General features: G+C 48.9%; 1 protein-coding gene across 2 annotated transcripts; it reads left to right on the top strand.

Moving 5' to 3' along the window:
* On the top strand, positions 1-16,897 carry LOC142890015 (Golgi apparatus protein 1-like). 2 transcript variants are annotated; one of them, XM_076028753.1, is made up of 26 exons: positions 1-471; positions 3,977-4,006; positions 4,126-4,212; positions 4,313-4,528; positions 5,140-5,343; positions 6,031-6,102; positions 6,177-6,360; positions 7,369-7,583; positions 8,319-8,440; positions 8,674-8,775; positions 9,407-9,563; positions 9,890-9,937; positions 10,417-10,641; positions 10,949-11,011; positions 11,646-11,759; positions 11,846-11,934; positions 12,514-12,631; positions 13,589-13,681; positions 14,507-14,644; positions 14,754-14,877; positions 14,980-15,122; positions 15,212-15,313; positions 15,404-15,511; positions 15,927-16,047; positions 16,144-16,250; positions 16,426-16,897. In XM_076028753.1, the coding sequence occupies exons 1-26, from the start codon at positions 136-138 to the stop codon at positions 16,591-16,593; spliced, it is 3,486 nt and encodes a 1,161-aa protein (XP_075884868.1). In that variant the 5' UTR covers positions 1-135; the 3' UTR covers positions 16,594-16,897. The 2 variants fall into 2 exon arrangements, with proteins under 2 accessions (XP_075884868.1, XP_075884869.1); XM_076028754.1 differs by lacking the exon at positions 9,890-9,937.
* Positions 16,898-17,926: the final 1,029 nt, after the last annotated feature.

The raw sequence follows: 17,926 nt of genomic DNA on the forward strand, positions 1-17,926 counted from the left end.
GTGAGGAGGAGAGGGAAAGAAGAAGAAGAAGAAAAAAAAAAAATCTGTGTGCAACTTTACGGCTGGGTCCCGATTTTCCGGCAATCCCTGGAAGCAGCAGTAGCAGGAGCAGACTGGCTGGCTGGCTCTGTGAAGATGGCGGACTGTATACGTGTTCCTCTCCTCTTGCTTTTGATGTGCATCTTGTCGTCTGTGCATCCAACTCGGGGTGAAAACACCTTTGTCTCCAAACACGCCGCGAAGGCTGAAATCCCACAGAACCCTGGCGGAGGTCCGCTGGCGGCCGTGGCGAACCCGGCGGCGGCTGCTGAGAAGATCCCGGGCGCCGGGGCCTCGGTCCTGAGGAAGCGCAACACCGGCTGGAAGTTGGCTGAGGAGGCGGTGTGCAGGGATGACCTGACCCGGCTCTGCCCCAAACATTCGTGGAGCAACAATCTGGCGGTGCTCGAGTGTCTACAGGACAGGAAGGAGGTAAATGGCCGGGACACGGTGCAGCAGTCGCAGGGATAGAAGCAGGGTGTGCCTGTGCTTCGGCACGGCTAGTGTTAGCTGCTAGGACTCGCCAGCCGCTAGCCGCCGCAGTGGGAGAACGTCACGCCAATTTACGGCTAAAAGATTCGTCAATTTATGAACCACAACAGTTTACGAATAATGACTTAATTCCGTAACAGAACACTACATTTATTCAGCGAGACCAGGGTGTTGTTGTGAATGCGTCATTTTATACAACACGTAGGTAGGGGAAACATTTTTTTTTTTTTTACTTTATGAACCGTGTCGCCTCTTCTTACACGTCAAAAAATATGACATACACTGGATTCTAGCGGCGCACCATTAATTACAACACAAGCAAAGTAATGTATCCGTTTTAAGGCATTACAACCTGTCAATCATAACGTCACTAAGGGGGATTGTTTAAAGTAAACTAGCAGTCCGCTAAGTTCGTCGTGGAATTGGGCTGCTAGCTAACATTGATGTAGCTAAAGATATTTATATATATTTATTCGCTAATTCCTGTTAGCATTCACAACCTGGCCGAGGTTGTTTTTTGCCGCTCCCCCAATAGTTAATTACACATCATCGGTTTAATTTTAGACCGTGACAACAGTACACTTTTACGGCTAAATGAGTGTCGGCCCACCTAGGTGCTTATTAGTGCGCGTGGGCTTCGAACCGGCTTCCGTGTCAGTTGCTCGTCTGATTGGTTTTGTGGCGCTAATGAGAGGCAGGCGGCTCTCCAGAGACTCGGGCGCTTCTTCTTTTTTCTTTTTGGTGACGGGTCATTGGGGGTCGTGGGTGGGAGGGTGTGGAATGGGGGTCTGTCTTCATGATGGAGGGAGGCGGCCCGACATGCTCAGGCAGCCTTATCCCAAGATCCTTATCGGCTTCCGGTGGTTGCTAATTTGCAGCACGTCGAAGTTCACCTGTGGATTCGTGTTTACGTGTCCTAATATGCCACAGTAACATTTGGCTGAGGTGTGTGTGTGTGTGTGTGTGTGTGTGTGTGTGTGTGTGTGTGTGTGTGTGTGTGCGCGCGCGCGCACCTGCAGGTCTCGTTTTCTTTCTCTCTCTCTCTTTTTTTTTTTTAAGGCCAGCTGGCAGCGCTTGCTTCCTGGTTCGTGGTCACACCCTCCAGGACGCTAATATTTTTGTCAGGGAATACCAAGGGCAACTCAATAAGGTGGATGAACTCAGGTCTCACATTTGAAGAAATATCAGCGCGATAGCAGCACTTGAACTTCCTGTCCCGCTTCCTAGCTGCAAGTAAAACGTGTGTCTGTGATAGTGTGTGTCACTTACTATCACAACAGGTCACATGTGCCCTGATAGCAGTGGCAAATGAAAGCATCCGGTTGCCAGGTTATTTAACAAGCATTTTCTTTGGAAAGTGTGTGTGTGTGTGTGTAAAGTAAACCCTGAGACAACAGCAGATTAGCTCCCTGGTTATCTCCAACCTGGGAGATAAGGGCCAGCAAACGCTTTCACCTGGAGCTACTGTTTATGACTCATCTCGCTGACTCCGCTTCCCACACACACACTTTCCCACTGTCGCTGTTTTTTTTTTGTTGGTTCAACCGCTGGTCTTTGGTCACCGGGTCACTCTGGCCACCTGAAGGTGTGGGTGGGGGAAGGGGGTCAAGTTCTGCTCCGGCCTCTTTCCATAAGCTCATTAGCTGTTGATCAGCAGCCCACAGACGAACGCGTCTTTAAAAAAAAAAGAAGAAAAAAAGCACGTCTTTAAAAACAAAAGAGAGAAAAAAAAACACCTAAAAAAATGAGTCGCAGCTTTTTTGTTTTTGCTTTCTGCCTCAGTGACTGTGAGTCAAACTTTAACTACCTCGGTGTGTGTTGTCGTCATCGGTGTGTTTGTGTATGTGTGTGGCGCAGGTTGCTGTGAATTCACCCGTTACTTCCTACTGTGACTTTTTTTTTTTTTTTAAGAAATGCCTGCCTCGGTGTGCACATTTTGGCAAAGAGAGACACTATGTTTTTTTCCTCAATGTCGAAGCTGTTGGAAAGTCTAAAGGTCCCATATTGCGTAGAAGAAAAAAAAAATCATGTTAAAAAGTAAAGCTCTGCCCTTTTGGCCTGCGTTGTTTTTTGGGGGGGGTTTGTTTTTGTTTTGTTTTCTCACCTCTTTGCAGGAAGGTCCTAGACAAAGCGCTGGTTTTTAGCAGAGGGCTGTCAACAGAGGCTTAAGCATGCGTCTGTTGAGAACATTAGAATATTTATTGCACGTTTTAAAGATCATTTGGTAGCTCGTTGAGAGTGAGAAACGGTCGTCAATAGCGCTGACCTTTTAACCAATTGGTTATCGAGCTGTGTGATTTTGACGTTGTTGCACCGCAGATCTATCACGACCGTCACGCTGATCCTCAGACTCAGTCTTCAGTTTGCGTTCTCTGGTTTGTGACGGCGCAGCATCAGACAGCGGCGGCCTTTTTTTTTTTCCCCTCCAAATTGTCTTTGGGTAACGGGATTAGAAACGATGTCTAAACGTGATGGAGACCTGGCTGGCGACGAGACACACCAAAATAAAACCATCACAGGACCTCAGACTAACTTTTTTTGGGACACAAGCAGAAAATGTAGTTGTAGGACTGAAAGAGGGAGGTGACTGTAAATTGTCTCTGCAAAGTAAATATTTACTGACCAGTACTGACAATAAATGCTTAAAACCACAATGTTTTAAATTCACAAACATCTCATCTGTATATCAGAAGTTAGTCAGCAACTAAATTAGGGCTGCACATAATAATAATTATTAATCAATGGAATGGAAAGTGGAAAAAAGCACAAATTTACTGGTTGCACATCTGGGAGTGGATGGAAAATTAGCTTTTTGAGGGGCCAAATGTGACCATGCAGGGACAGTGTGGCGCCTTGGATCAGTTCCCCTGTGAATTAGGTTTATTTTCTGGCTTTTATTCTTCGTCTTTGCAGCTATTGAGCGCCGCTGTGACCCGGCTGTATCTGAGAGAAGCTGTTTTTTTTTGTTTTCTTTTTTTTTTTACCGGCTGCTGCTGCCGCCGCTCTGGAGCTCCTCCAAGTGAGGCCACGGCGCCGCCCAGCTGGTCGGGCGCAGCAGCCACTTTTAGACCGGGGAGCATTTTTGTGTGTCTTCCAGTCGTGGCTGCCATTGTGGTTTTGTGTACGTGGTGCAAAAACTCCGGTGGGAGGAGGCGCCGCCGCCGCGTCAGGCTGGGCTTCCTATAGCCTCTGGCTGCGTGGCCCGTCGAAGCTCCTGCACGCCGGTTCCCTCTGGACCTGGACCTGGGCCCTCGTTTTAGCCGATTTCCAAGGCTGCACCGCTACTGTCCTTCGCGTGCTTCTGCATCCCATGATGCTTTTGCGTGCTGCTGCAAAGCATCGTGGGATCCTGGCAAATCAGCTGAAATTCACGGCATCTACTGTCAGTCATTCCGTCTGCACCGAGGCTGCCCCTCCTCACCTCCTCTGTCTTCCTCTCTTGCAGGACTCTGAGATCGCCACCGAGTGCAACCACGTGAGTGTCCCGACTGCCGCCGACCACCTCCCACTCCCAGTGTGCATCGTTGGCCCCGGCGCAGTGGTGCTTCCTCGACTAAAGTAACGATAAGCCCCGTGTCCTTTTGCTTTCCGCAGCTGCTCTGGAACTACAAGCTAAACCTGACCACCGACCCAAAGTTTGAGTCTGTGGCCGTGGAGGTCTGCAAGAGCACCATCTCTGAGGTGGGTCTCCATCAGTCGGCTGAGTCCTGCTGTCAAAAAAAAAGCCACCCTGGCCCTGAATTTTTCCCTGACTCCGTGTCCGCTGCCCCCGCTTGGCCAGATTAAAGAATGCGCCGCCGAGGAGCTGGGCAAGGGCTACCTGATGTCCTGCCTGGTGGACCACCGCGGCAACATCAGCGACTACCACTGCAAGCAGTACGTCACCAAGATGACCAGCATCATCTTCAGCGACTTCCACCTCATCTGCGGCTTCATGGACAGTTGCCACGACGACATCAACTCGCTGCGCTGCGGCAGCATCAGCACGGGGGAGAAGGTGAGACGCTGCGGCAGGAGAACTCACAGCCCTCAAAATGAGCCAAGCAGACTTTTATTTGACCTTTTCCTCTTGTCAAAAGCCTTCAGTACCCTTTTGTTCTTCTCTCATACCAGGAAGAGTGTCAGTCGTAAGACTCATAATGTAATATATCAGGCGACACAAACGCTTGACAATAAGTAACAAAGGAGAAGGAGGAAAACAGGAATAGATTGAAATCATTACAGTCATACAAACAACAAAGAGCATAAACATTATAAGAGGCAACAGGTTATAACAGCATCTTGTCATTGGACATAAAAAAAAACCTGTATTGTTTTGAAAATCATATTTCACCCTCAGCCTTAATAATGTAGCCATGTGGTTTATCCTCTCTAGAGAAGCTCTGTATGTACGTGGCTTTTCTGGTCATGACCAACAGCAGCTTCCTGTTTCTGGCTGTAGCTCCGCCCCTCAGGCGGCGAGCGGTTTAGACTGGAGTCTTTTCTTCAAACAAGTTGTGCGAGATGTTTTCGTTGCGCTGCAGGTGTAATTAGTGACTCGTGATCAGCAGAAATAATTTTCAAGCTGTGGGAACAAGCAGCTGAAACCTCCTCCGTGTGTGTGTGCAGGACGTGCACTCGCAGGGCGAGGTCATTGCCTGCCTGGAGAAAGGTCTGGTGCGGGAGGCCGAGGAGCAGCCAGGCGCCCACCCCATCAAGGACGACTGCAAGAAGGCCATCATGAGGGTGGCTGAGTTGTCCTCGGACGACTTCCACCTGGACCGCTACCTCTTCTTTGCCTGCCGTGACGACCGAGAGCGCTTCTGTGAAAACGTGAGCTCGTTGATTCTTTTCTCTCTCTCTCTTTTTTTTTTAAAATTTATTCCCCCCCAATGAAGTCTTTTTTTTTACTCTCTATGCACCAAAAACTATGATCCATCAAAAAAACACTAAATGACTGATAGGTGTCGGGGGGTTAATTAATGTAAGAATCACGATTCTGTATGGACTCATAAATTTCAAATATTGATTTTTGATGTCAGCCCCCCTCCTTGCTAGCCTCAGCTACCTTCATCTCAATCCGGCAATTTTGTATATCTTGACCTTATTCTCATAGTCACTGAGAGCTGAGACGTACTTAAAAAGATTTCTGTCTTGAAAAATCAAACAAAACAATCATTTGTGGTATTTGTGTACAATTTAATTTGTGTAACCTTTTGGGAGAAAGGAGGCCGCCGGACCAAAAGGTCCAAATTTGTGCAATTTTATTGATGTAACAACAATTTTAATTGTACAACCTGCGCATCAATAACTGTTGAACCTTTAGTTGTCAACTTAGCAGCAGTAGTAGTTTTGTTTGCGTCATTGGAATCAGTTGGACATTTCAAATGTAAAAATCCTGCTAAACAAGCTGTATTTTGTTTTCATGCCATCATTTGCCCCAATTATTAACACTATCTAAACACCGTATCAATTGCACCCCTTCTCCTCCTCCTCTAACACCGGCTGGTGTCTCCTCAGACTCTGGCGGGAGAAGGACGAGTCTACAAGTGCCTCTTCAACCACAAGTTTGAGGAGGCCATGTCCGAAAGGGTGAGTCTCCCTGCGCCTTGGAGCCAGCGTCGGTGCCAGAGAGCGTGCTGACCTCTGACCTCTGCCCCCTCCAGTGCCGCGAGGCCCTGACCACCCGACAGAAGCTGATTGCTCAGGACTACAAGGTGAGCTACTCGCTGGCCCGCGCCTGCAAGGCCGACCTGAGGAAGAACCGCTGCAGCGCCGACTCCATGCCGCGAGCCCGCGAGGCCCGCCTCTCCTACCTGCTGCTGTGCCTGGAGTCGGCCGTACACCGAGGTAGGTAGAGGAGGCCACCACCTTAACATCGATATTCCTCTTGCATGCAGAAGTAAAAGTTTTGCACTTTAGAGAAAGTGCACTTTGGAGAAAAACCTTTTATTTTTCAAGCGATGTTCACTTTATCCTTTTTTAGTTTTTCTGGAAAATTGAAGTCGAAACAAATTGAGTTTTCAGAGAAAAACAAAAAATTGGGATTCCATTTTTGTCCAAAATCGCCCAGCCCGACTGACGACGTAATGTCAAGGTGCTACTGGTCGGCAGCAGGGCTGCAACTAACCATTGTTTTGCAATCACTGATTCATTGGCTAATTATTTTTATGGGATTAATAGATGAATCGGATAACAAAAACAAACAAACAAATAAAGATTTCCACCCTTTTATTTGTGAAACAGAGCTCAGGGTGCAAATTTACAGGGTAGAACATCATTAGAAAAGTGGACAAAACTTCCATCCAGGTTTTTTGTTGAAATGGACCTGAGCTTCAGAAGAATAAATAAATGATAAATTAGGAAAAGTTTGCCAGATTCCTTTGAGCATTATGAGCACGACATTCTGATGTGACGCACGCCATTTACAGACGTGTTTTACGGTTCAGGTGAAGGCGCCGCTGTTCCACAGCTTGCAGTGGAAAAACTGTTTTTGGCAGGATTTAAAAAAAATCTAAATTTACGTCAAAAGTTCCTTTGAACTGCCTCTGCCACGTTTCACAACAGCAAGCGTGTGGCTCCGCAGTCACACGCACTGAACTGAACTCAACTCCCAATGCCTTCCCCTAGAGGGCGCTCTGCTCTGCTCCACAATGAAATTTGTTGCCAACACATTTATTTTATTTTTTATTTTTTATTTTATTTTATTTTTTTTGCTGTTGTTGCAGTTTTGTCTGTCCCCTCTTTTGTCCGAGTTAATAACGGCAATCACACACACAAAAAAAAAAAACAACAACACTTTTTTGCACATTTGTTATTTTTATTTTAAAAGAAAAATTACATTTTGTTTTTCTGTAGGCCGCCCGGTGAGCGGTGAGTGCCAGGGCGAGATGATGGACTACCGGCGGATGCTGATGGAGGACTTCTCGCTCAGCCCGGAGATCGTGCTGCACTGCCGCACCGAGATCGAGGGCCACTGCTCCGGCCTGCACCGCAAGGGCCGCACGCTGCACTGCCTGCTGAGGGTGGGCCGCGGCGACATGGGCGCCATCGACATCATGTGTCAGCAGGCGGTGAGCAACCCCCGGCCCGACACCTCACCTAAGGCTAGGTTCAGGCTTCCAAGAACGAATAGGTGGCTGGTGGTGGTATTCACATTCTGTTCTTAAGTCAAGAACTTTCAACTTCTTCACTTAAGTGAAAGTAAGAAAGTACAGGTTCTGAAATGTACTTTTCCAAAAAGTAAAAAGTAACAGAATAATCTGGACTGAACTGAGAGAGGTCAGATGTCTTGATGAGCATCTGGATCATTTTGAAATGATAATGATAATAATAATAATAATAATAATAATAATAATAATAATAATAATAATAATGATACATTTTATTTATATTGCTTTACATTAAGAAATCTCAAAGTGCTACAAGAAGCATAAAACCTAATGTAAAACATATTTAGTAAAACAACACAACCAGAGCAATGAGACATAAAAAAAAAATCCTTTTAGATCATTTTGAGCAGCTTTGCTACTGTCAATACTATAGTTTTTGTTTCTTTACTAACGGCAGCACAACCAAACTGTAATCTGTAATAATTCTGACACTTTTAAGAACAATAACCAACATTATTATCGACTACTGAAAAAAACCTACTTAAGTCCAGTAACAAAGTATTTTTTACTTTGTTACTTCCCATCTCTGGGCGCAGTGGATCATATCCAGTGGCGTTTCCCCCCTTTTGTCGCCAAGTCCAGTTGACCTGCCTGCTGCAGCGGTGCGCCCTGACCTGCCGTGTCTCTGTCCCACAGCTGCAGACCCTGATCCAGGAGGCCGACCCCGGGGCTGACTACCGCATCGACCGGGCGCTCAACGAGGCCTGCGAGTCGGTCATCCAGACGGCCTGCAAGCACATCCGCAACGGAGACCCCATGTAGGTCCCCCAGCCCGGGATTGCTGCACCCTGATGCTAGTGGCCCTTCACTGTGTTGTAGAATTCAAACTAAAGTGAATTCAATTAACAGAAGCTGAAGCTTCAGTTGGAATAGCTGACAGTTGATCTTTGTTTTGCCATAAATGTTTCTCTTACAAGGGGGGGGGGGGTCTAGCTTTGTTTGGTTTTCATTTGCTGCCGACACCAATCTTGTTTTTTTTTTCGACCTTCAGGATTCTGTCGTGCCTGATGGAGCACCTGTACACCGAGAAGATGGTGGAGGACTGCGAGCACCGGCTGCTGGAGCTGCAGTACTTCATCGCCCGCGACTGGAAGTAGGAGCCGCGCGTTTTGTCTCCCCCTGACACTCGTTGCCGTTGCGAACAAACTGTGAGATGAAAGATAGAGACCGGCGCCTCCAGCGCCCCCCCCCAGAGTCCAAGATGCCGGCTCATTCGTTTGAATGGAGTTTCTCACCCGGCGCACATGCCGAAAAAGTTTTTGACTTCCGCATTAATGGGCCCACAGAGCGTGCGCAGTAGTGTCACTTCCCATCATGCCTCTGTAACTCACATGATCTATTTGGCCAATCAGAACGATCCAGGGGATCGTCACTTACAGACACGTTGGGACGCAGCAGCTTTGTACGTCGTCGTGACGTCACGCTGGGAATGAACTCTGTTCTGCTGATTTTCTGGCCTTCGTTAGACCATAACTGAAAAATCTACAATAGAAAGATTTGATATGAATTACATTTCAGATCACAGTTGTCCTGTCAGCTATATTGAAGTCATTTATTTTTGTATGGTGGTCTATGAGAACAATGCTTTTTGGGCCCATGGGATTTTCTTTTGCTGCAGTACATCGAGTGGCCACTGGGGTAAATCGGCACGCTGCCATATTGCCAGTCCGATATCTGTTTCTTTTAATACATCCATGACCAGCTCCTCACCCCCTCTCCCCCAGGCTGGACCCCATCCTCTACAGGAAGTGCCAGGGCGACGCCGCGCGGCTCTGTTACACTCAGGGCTGGAACGAGACCAACGAGAACGCCATACCGTCGGGCGCCGTCTTCTCCTGCCTCTACCGCCACGCCTACCGCTCGGTGGAGCAAGGCCGCAGGGTGAGTCCGCTCCCCCCCCTCCAAGAGATCTTGCACTTGTGTGACTGAGACTCCAGTGTTTGAACCCAGCAGACAGCTGATCCAGAAGAAAAGTCCCCTTTTTTCAAAGCTAGGTTATCAGGAAAAGTGAGGAAGGTTTTCTGGGAATCTGGCTCCCTCCCTTGGTGGGAGCATGTTATTGCACTAAGCGTTGGAATCAAGCAAACGTCCAAGTGTGTACTTTTGGAAAGTACATGCAAAATTAAAGTATTATTATTATAGTGTGTGTGTGTGTGTGTGTGTGTGTGTGACGGAATTTTGTGGCTGACCTCCAAATGTCCTTGTAGCCCTTCACTGAGGCGCCGGGAGCAGAAATCGACACTGTCGCTCTCACTGTGAGTAAGTCGAGCTGCAGAGGCCTGCAGGGGTCGCTGTAATTCAGTCTCCTGCTCTGGTGTCGGTGCACGTCGGGCTGATCGTGAACAGAATCGAAACGATGCAACATCTGTTGTGGGGGAAAAATCGACGGCAATCTCATCAAATCTGAGGGACGCTCCGGTCTGAATGTAACTGGCTGCACTTAATTCCTGTTGTGTGATTACGGCTGATCTTGATCTGACCTTAAAGGGAACCTACACCCGGAGCACACACAGGACACGCACAAAACACACACACACACACACAACGCACCCATAACACAAACGGAACACACGCGCACTCCTTGGCTCGGTGCACATCTGGGGTGGTGCACCAAGGTGTGCAAACTTCACCGGCTGGCACCTGTTTAAAGGGAATGAAACAAAAATAATCAAACAACAGAGTCTCCATTTAAGAATATCCCTCCTCCCTTCCCTCCCGCCTCTCGCTCATGCAGCTCTCCAGGGACTGCAAGGTGGAGGTGCAGAGGATCCTCCACCAGAGGGCGCTGGACGTGAAGCTGGACCCCGAGCTGCAGCGCCAGTGCATGGCGGACCTGGGGAAATGGTGCAGCGAGAAGACGGAGGCGGGCCAGGAGCTGGAGTGTCTGCAGGACCACTTGGAGAACCTGGCGGTCGGCTGCAGGGACGTGGTGGGGAACCTGACGGCGCTGGAGTCGGAGGTAGAGCGCAGGGCGGGGTCGTCGCCCGGGGGGCTCGTCGAACGTCCGTGTGCATGAGTGAGATTAAAATGCAGCAGCTGAGGTTGAACTCAAACAAAAAAACAAGTTAGCATATCTCACAACACACAAACAACAATATAACATAATGAATATAACATAATATTTCAAGTCTTGTCAGTAAATAACTAAAACAAAACAAGAGAAACATGTAAGAAAAAAAAGTGTGAGGCACAGTAAACTCTTTTTGTTTTAACTGAGGTCTATTCTGAGCCGTCTGTCTGTCTGTGTGTCTGTTGTTCTTCTGCAGGATATCCAGATCGACGCGCTGCTGATGAGAGCCTGCGAGCCCGTCATCCAGACCTACTGCCACGTAAGTAGGCCCCTAAAAAGCTGCCACTGGGGCGGGGTGCTGTGGTGGAGCCTTTACCTTAAGGGGAACCTGCCTGCCGGAGCAAAAGAAGAAGTGTAGCACCGTAGAACTACACCACAGTGCAGCATAATTTGGCTGAAAAAGTTGTTCTGCGTTTTGAAAATTTGAAATGAAAATCTCGGGACCGTCGCTGGAAAATGGACCTGGCAAAGTAAAGATTCACGTTCTGTCTCGTTTTTGCTGTATTACTGATAAATACTGTGACGATAAATGCATAAAACCGCAACGTTTCAAATTTGCAAATTTTTCATCTGCAAATTAATCAAAAGCAACAAAATGTGTTGAATGATAGTAAAAGGGGTAAATTGGTCGCATATGCGCAAGTAGATTTTCCTCGCATTGTCTCAAATTTTATGGGCAAATGTAAACATGGGGGGTGGGGGGGGCTGTGTGGAGCAGTGTGGAGCCCAGCTCTTGTATATGTTCAATTTCTGTGTGCCAAGGCACTACAGGACAAAATCAGTTGCAGGCTGCATGCAAATCCATAAATTTGTCTCCTCCTTGTTTTCGAACAATAAATGAGAAAATGATTCCGAGGTGAACTGGCATTAACTGCAGCCTGTGTGTCTGGCAGGAGGTGGCCGACAACCAGATCGACACCGGTGAGCTGATGGACTGCCTGGTCCAGAACAAACACCAGAAGGAGATGAACGAGAAGTGCGCAGTGGGAGTGACGCACTTCCAGCTGGTGAGGAGGATTAAAGGGGAGAAGGACGAGGAGGAGCAGCAGGAGGAGCCGGCAGCTTTCTCTCAACCCGCCGTTTGTCTCCACAGATCCAGATCAAAGATTTCCGTTTCTCCTACAAGTTCAAGACGGCATGCAAGGAGGACGTCCTCAAGCTGTGTCCCAACATCAAGAAGAAGTGAGGAACCCGCCTCAGAACCCCAGTGTCTTGAAGTTTTTCCTTCTCTTGTGCCGCTTTCCCACTGAGATTAGCGGGTCACCGCTGTTAGCGGGTTAGCCCGCTAACAATTGGCGTTTGGCCCCTTTCCCACTGACCAAAACCAGCAGGTCTGCCCCCCCGCTGTCAAGTAACGCTCGAAGTCGTCACGTTAATTAGCGTGTGGACGCAGGGTCTGGCTTCCCCACTGCAAGCCGATCTGAGGCGACTAAAGTCGTGGGTACGTGGGTCGCTGACCTTTTTCCGCTGCCACCAAATGCCGGTTGTTAGCGGGTTTAAACTGTTTTTTTGGCCAGTGGGAACGGAGCTTTACTTATGGGGGAAAAGGGTAGTTTGCTCTCGGTGTGCTCTAGCTCCGCCTACTTCCTGGAGCAGGAGTTGCAGATCAGCAGGTCCAGTTGAGCCTGATGGCCGTTGGCGGTCGCTCAGCGTAGCCACGCCCCCCCTGGCCGCCGCCCCGAGCAGGAAGTGGCTTTGCGTTTTTCCCGCGCAGGCAGTCGGATTTGGGAGGGACTGAAAGGACTCTTGCCTCTCGCGCAGGGTGGACGTGGTGATCTGCCTCAGCACCACGGTGAGGAACGACACCCTGCAGGACGCCAAGGAGCAGCGGGTGTCCGTCAAGTGTCGCAAGCAGCTGCGGGTGGAGGAGGTGGAGATGGTGAGTCCTCCGTCAGCCCCGCAGCTCCGGGGGGGTCGCTTTAAAAACGGGTGATGTGGCTCCGTTTTAAGGAAGGTTTGACAGTAGATTTAAAAACAAACAAAAATGCACATTTTTTTACATAGAAAAAATTCCATGGCACACCAACCATAAATATTATAAAATGACACCGTTTAGCCTAATGATGACAATATAGTCTCTTAATGTATTTATACTCACTCAGTGTAAAACCTGGGCCTGTTTATATGCACACAAAGCTGATATCCTGGGTGGAAAATAGACACACATTCCATTTGAAGCACAGTCACCTGACAATGGAATGTTTAGGTTTTTCTTTTTTTTCTTTTTTCTTTTTTTTTTTAGACTATTACAGTGAAATTGGGTAATTTCTCTCAACGCACCTGAAATTATCTCACAGTGCACTAGTGAAAACAATGGTTGAAAAACACTGGTATAGACATCATGTACTTTGGTTGAATTGAAATGATAAGCGATAACTGTGTTCTTGTAGGTTCACGGTTCGCTTTATTTCCTTTTGGTCCAAAGGGTTGAAGCCAATGACACAAATCACCAAAAAAACAAATTAAATTTAGTGCTCTGGCAAAAACGGTTCGCTTCTCCACTCAGCGACTTGGCTAATGTCATTGATCAACTCTCAACCTCAAGTTCCACCAAAGTTGACGTTTGGCTGCCCTCTAGTGGCTCAGAGAAGCTTTACACAAAAACATAAAGTGCAGCTCTCACACGTCTCGCTACCTTCTTTCACTGCGTGGCCCTGGAAATAAGCCGCAGGGACAGAGTTAAAAAAAAAGAAAAGCTTCCTGCTCAGGAAACAACGTTAGAGACTGACTGACCAATTAGACTTTGTGGTGGAGTTTCCCACCAGCTGAGCCTTTCCTCTCACGACGCATGTGAAGGAACATTTCTTTCTGTTTCTCTCTCTTTGTGCATGTGAAGTCGGAGGACATCCGTCTGGACCCAGAGCTGTACGACTCCTGCAAGACAGACATCACCAAGTGGTGTCAGACCGTGACCTTCGGCAACGCAAAGGTCAGTCCCTGCAACTGCCAGTCGCCACAAACTCTTCTTTGAATCCGTGCCCAGTGTTTCTCGTTATTATATCCTGTCTTTTTTAATGTTATTCATGAAAGCTGAGTGGTTTCATGGGTTTCACAGTTTCATAGGACGCAAACTAAGACAGTTGTGCTGCACGCACTCCCACTAGGCTCTCTGTTCTGGTGTGCGCTAGTGTCAGTGCAGCCCGAGGTAGTAAAGTTTGCCCACAATTCCTCAACCCGTATCAAATAAATACAGAAGAGGATTAGGGCCAAGAACAGAAAGAAATTAAGATAGAATTTTTTTGTTGTTGAAATTTTGAGAATAAAGTTGACGTAAGAAAGTGGGTTAATCCACTGTCCATTCAGTCTAGTCGCTGGTTTTTTTTTTTGACGTTGAGTTTATTCACGAAATTTCGTCTTCGTTTACGTCATTTTTTTTCACAAAATTTCAAACTTCTTTGTTTTTTTCGACTTAATTCACAAAATTGTCTTTTTTATGTCGACTTTATTCTCGAAATTTCAAATTAAAACTCAAAATGAAAACTTAAATAAAAATCTCCTTCCTCTAATATTTTTTCTCTACTTGTGGCCGTAATCCTCTTTTGGAAATAAATGACCAGTTTATTTGGATGAATTCATAATAATTTGGAAAAACTTTTTTTTTTTTCTTGTAACTGAGGTAATAAATTTCCCTGCTGGAACTTTAGAAGGACACAAAAGTTTCCACAACAACTCAGAAGAGTCAGATTGGCCAAGCCAAAAAAAGAAAGCTGATGTGGTAAAAACTTGTGGAGCCGCTTTTCCCTTCCTGCTGCAGGTCATCGAGTGTCTGAAGGAGAACAAGCGGCAGCTGACTCAGCGCTGCCACCAGCGCATCTTCAAGCTGCAGGAGGACGAGATGGTGGACCCCGAACTGGACTACCAGCTGATGAAAGTCTGCAAGCACATGATCAGGGTAGGCCAGCAAATGACAACAACAACACCAACAACAGCAGCAGCAGCATCACATGATCAGATGAGGCGCGTTGTTGCTGCGTTGTGACCGTCGTGTCTCCGCCCTGCAGCGGTTCTGCACCGAGTCGGAGGGCAAGAACATCCTGCAGTGTCTGAAGCAGAACAAGAACAGCGAGCTGATGGACCCCAAGTGCAAGCTGATGATCACCAGGAGGCAGATCACCCAGAACAGCGGTACTCGCACTCACCTGGACCTCCCCCAAGGCTACACTGATTCGCCGAAGATGAGGCCTCAATCATTAGTGTGTGTGTGTCTTTGCGTGTTTGTGTGTGCAGACTACCGTCTGAACCCGGTGCTGAGGAAGGCCTGCAAAGCCGACATCCCAAAGTTCTGCCAGCCGATCCTGACCAAGGCGATGGCCGACAGCGAGCTGGAGGGTCAGGTGATCTCCTGCCTCAAGCTCAAGTACGCCGACCAGGTGAGTCTCCGCCGTGTTGCTGCGTGTCCTGAACACAGTAGAAGAAGGAAGGCGAAGCAGCAGCGTTCATCTCTGTCTGTCAACTGCAGCGTTTGTCCACGGACTGCGAGGACCAGATCCGCATCATCCTGCAGGAGGCGGCGCTGGACTACAGGCTGGACCCTCAGCTGCACATGCACTGCACGCAGGAGGTGCGCACCTTCACACCACTTCCTGCTGCCAGGTGGCCCGTGTCATGTGACCAGTGTGTGTGTGTGTGTGTGTGTTTGTGTGTGTGTCAGATTTCGCGGCTCTGTGCCGAGGAGGCAGCCGCCCAGGAGCAGACAGGGCAGGTGGAGGAGTGTCTGAAGGTGAACCTGCTGAAGCTCAAACAGGACGGATGTAAGAAGGTAAAGAGAGCTCCCTCTCGTGGACAGAGTCGGGCCCACTCCACCTCTTCCTCCTCCTCTCCTGTCCACCCTCTCCTGGCTCTTCCTCACCGTCTCCCCGACTCCTCCCTTTCCATTGTCTTGACCCCTCCTTTCCATCTCCATGGCCCCTACTCCCTCGACTCCTCCCACTCATCTCCTTATTTCCTTCCCTCCATCTCCTCGACTCCCCTCCATCTCCTTGACTCCTCCCCTCTTTGACTCCTCCCCTCCATCTCCTCGACTCCTCTCTTCCCCGCCATCTCCTTGACTCCTCCCCTCTTCGACTCCTCCCCTCCATCTCCTCGACTCCTCCTCTCCATCACCTCAACTATTCTCCTCCATCTTTTTGACTCCTCCCCTTCCACCATCCTCACCCCTCCCCCTGGCCCTGCAGGAGGTGCTGAACCTGCTGAAGGAGAGCAAGGCGGACATCTTCGTCGACCCCGTCCTCCACACGGCGTGCGCTCTGGACATCAAGCACCAGTGTGCCGCCATCCCACCCGGCAAAGGGCGACGTAAGTCTCCGATCAAGCGCACCCCAGTTGTTTACCGAGCCACCGGACCACTTTCATAGGTGGCTGACGAGCATTTCCGTTCACTGTGGCCCCCAGAGATGTCTTGCCTGATGGAGGCGCTACAGGACAAGCGTGTGCGCCTGCAGCCAGAGTGCAAGAAGAGACTCCAGGACCGCATCGACATGTGGAGCTACGCCGCCAAGGTGTGTGTGTGTGTGTGTGTGTGTGTGTGTGTGTGTGTGTGTGTGTGTGTGTGTGTGTGTGTGTGTGTGTGTGTGTGTGTGTGTGTGTGTGTGTGTGTGTGTGTGATTTTTTATTTATTCATGAGACCATTGAGTGACTTATTTTGTCGTGACATGTGCCCTCACTTCCTGCCAGGTGGCGCCAGCTGAAGGTTTCTCCGACCTGGCCATGCAGGTGATGACCTCACCGTCCAAGAACTACATCCTAACTGTGATTGGTGCGGCCGTGACGCTGCTCTTCCTGATGGGGCTGCTCTGCGGCCGCTTCACCAGGCGCGTCACTCAGGAGCTCAAGGACAGGTAGACCCCGCCCACTCCGCGGAGGCGGGCGTTGGGACGCGCCCGAAAGGAGGGAGTACCAACCACCTTGGCGGCTCTGAAAGAAAAAGAAACAAAATTTGAAATTGGAAAAAAGAAAACCCCTCCCCGACCTTCACCACTTGCAAGTGAAAACTCCGCCCACTTAAAACCTGCAACCCGCTCCAAGTTCGCTGGCCAAGCGTTGACGGGTTTTGATTTTTTTTTTTTTTAAACCCACAACCCTTAACGCGCAGGGGCTTGATCGGCGACTTGACTGCCCTTCTCTGCCGTGAGCCCCGCCCACTCCCCCCGAAGCCACGCCCACCCACCAAATCTGCCCCACCCCTCCCCCCCCTCACTTCATCTCTTACTCTCCGAGCTCTGACAGACAGACAGGAAGTGCTGGAAGTGTCCCGCCTGCACCTGTCTGAGACGCAACACGACTCCACCTGTGCTGTGGGTTCAGGAGAGGGGGGTGGCGGGGGCGTAAGCAGGGGGGTCAGAGGTCAGCGCACGGAGACGGAGAGGCAATCTAAATGCTTTCAAATGTAAATGTGTATAAATGGGATGGGGGATGCTCATGTATAGAGCAGTTTAATGAATCCAGTATTTTAATGACGTGTGTGTGTGTGTGTGTGTGTGTGTGTGTGTGTGTGTGTGTGTGTGTGTGTGTGTGTGTGTGTGTGTGTGTGCGCGCGCGCGCGCCTTTCATCATGTTCATCATCTTTGTCCTACTAAACGGTGTTGGGGCCTCTGTTTTGCTCCCTTTTTTTCCTCCCTTCTTTTTTTTTTTTCCTTTCAATTTGTGCTGATGTGTGTTTGATTTATTGGCCATGGACTGCCAGGTGGGCGGTGCCAGCCCTCAGCCGAGCCACAGAGCTGGGCGAGACCAACACTCCCCGCCTTCTTCTTCCTCCTCCTCCTCCCCCTCCCCTCCTCCTCCGGTGAGAACTTGTGTTGAGGTTCTGTTTCTGACAGACCTGGCAACCGCAGCTCTCCCTCCTGTCCTTGTGCGTTTTACTCCCCCTACAGGCCAAGCTGTGCCATGAATCTGTCGCGCCCAGTTTGACCTGCGTCACCACGCCACCTGCAGGTCGAGGCGTGTGTTTGTTTTTTGTTTTTTTGGTTTGGTGGAACCGCGGTTTGATCCACGCTCGGGAGGAGACGACAAATGGACGTGTGAATTCTGCTACTTCTCTTTCCTTTCTTTGTCCTCCTGCTTTTGTTGTTACGGAAATGTTGAGAGCAAAGCGGGAACAAAGAAACAAGATTTGACTTGGAGAAATGAGAAGATTCTAGATTGTTTAAGGAGATGTGAACATTTTGTGTAAAGATGA

Source organism: Nelusetta ayraudi, unplaced genomic scaffold (assembly GCF_046127955.1).
Source record: "Nelusetta ayraudi isolate G7.1 ecotype Tasmania unplaced genomic scaffold, CSIRO-AGI_Nayr_v1 ptg000026l, whole genome shotgun sequence".
Taxonomy (NCBI): Eukaryota; Metazoa; Chordata; class Actinopteri; order Tetraodontiformes; family Monacanthidae; genus Nelusetta; species Nelusetta ayraudi.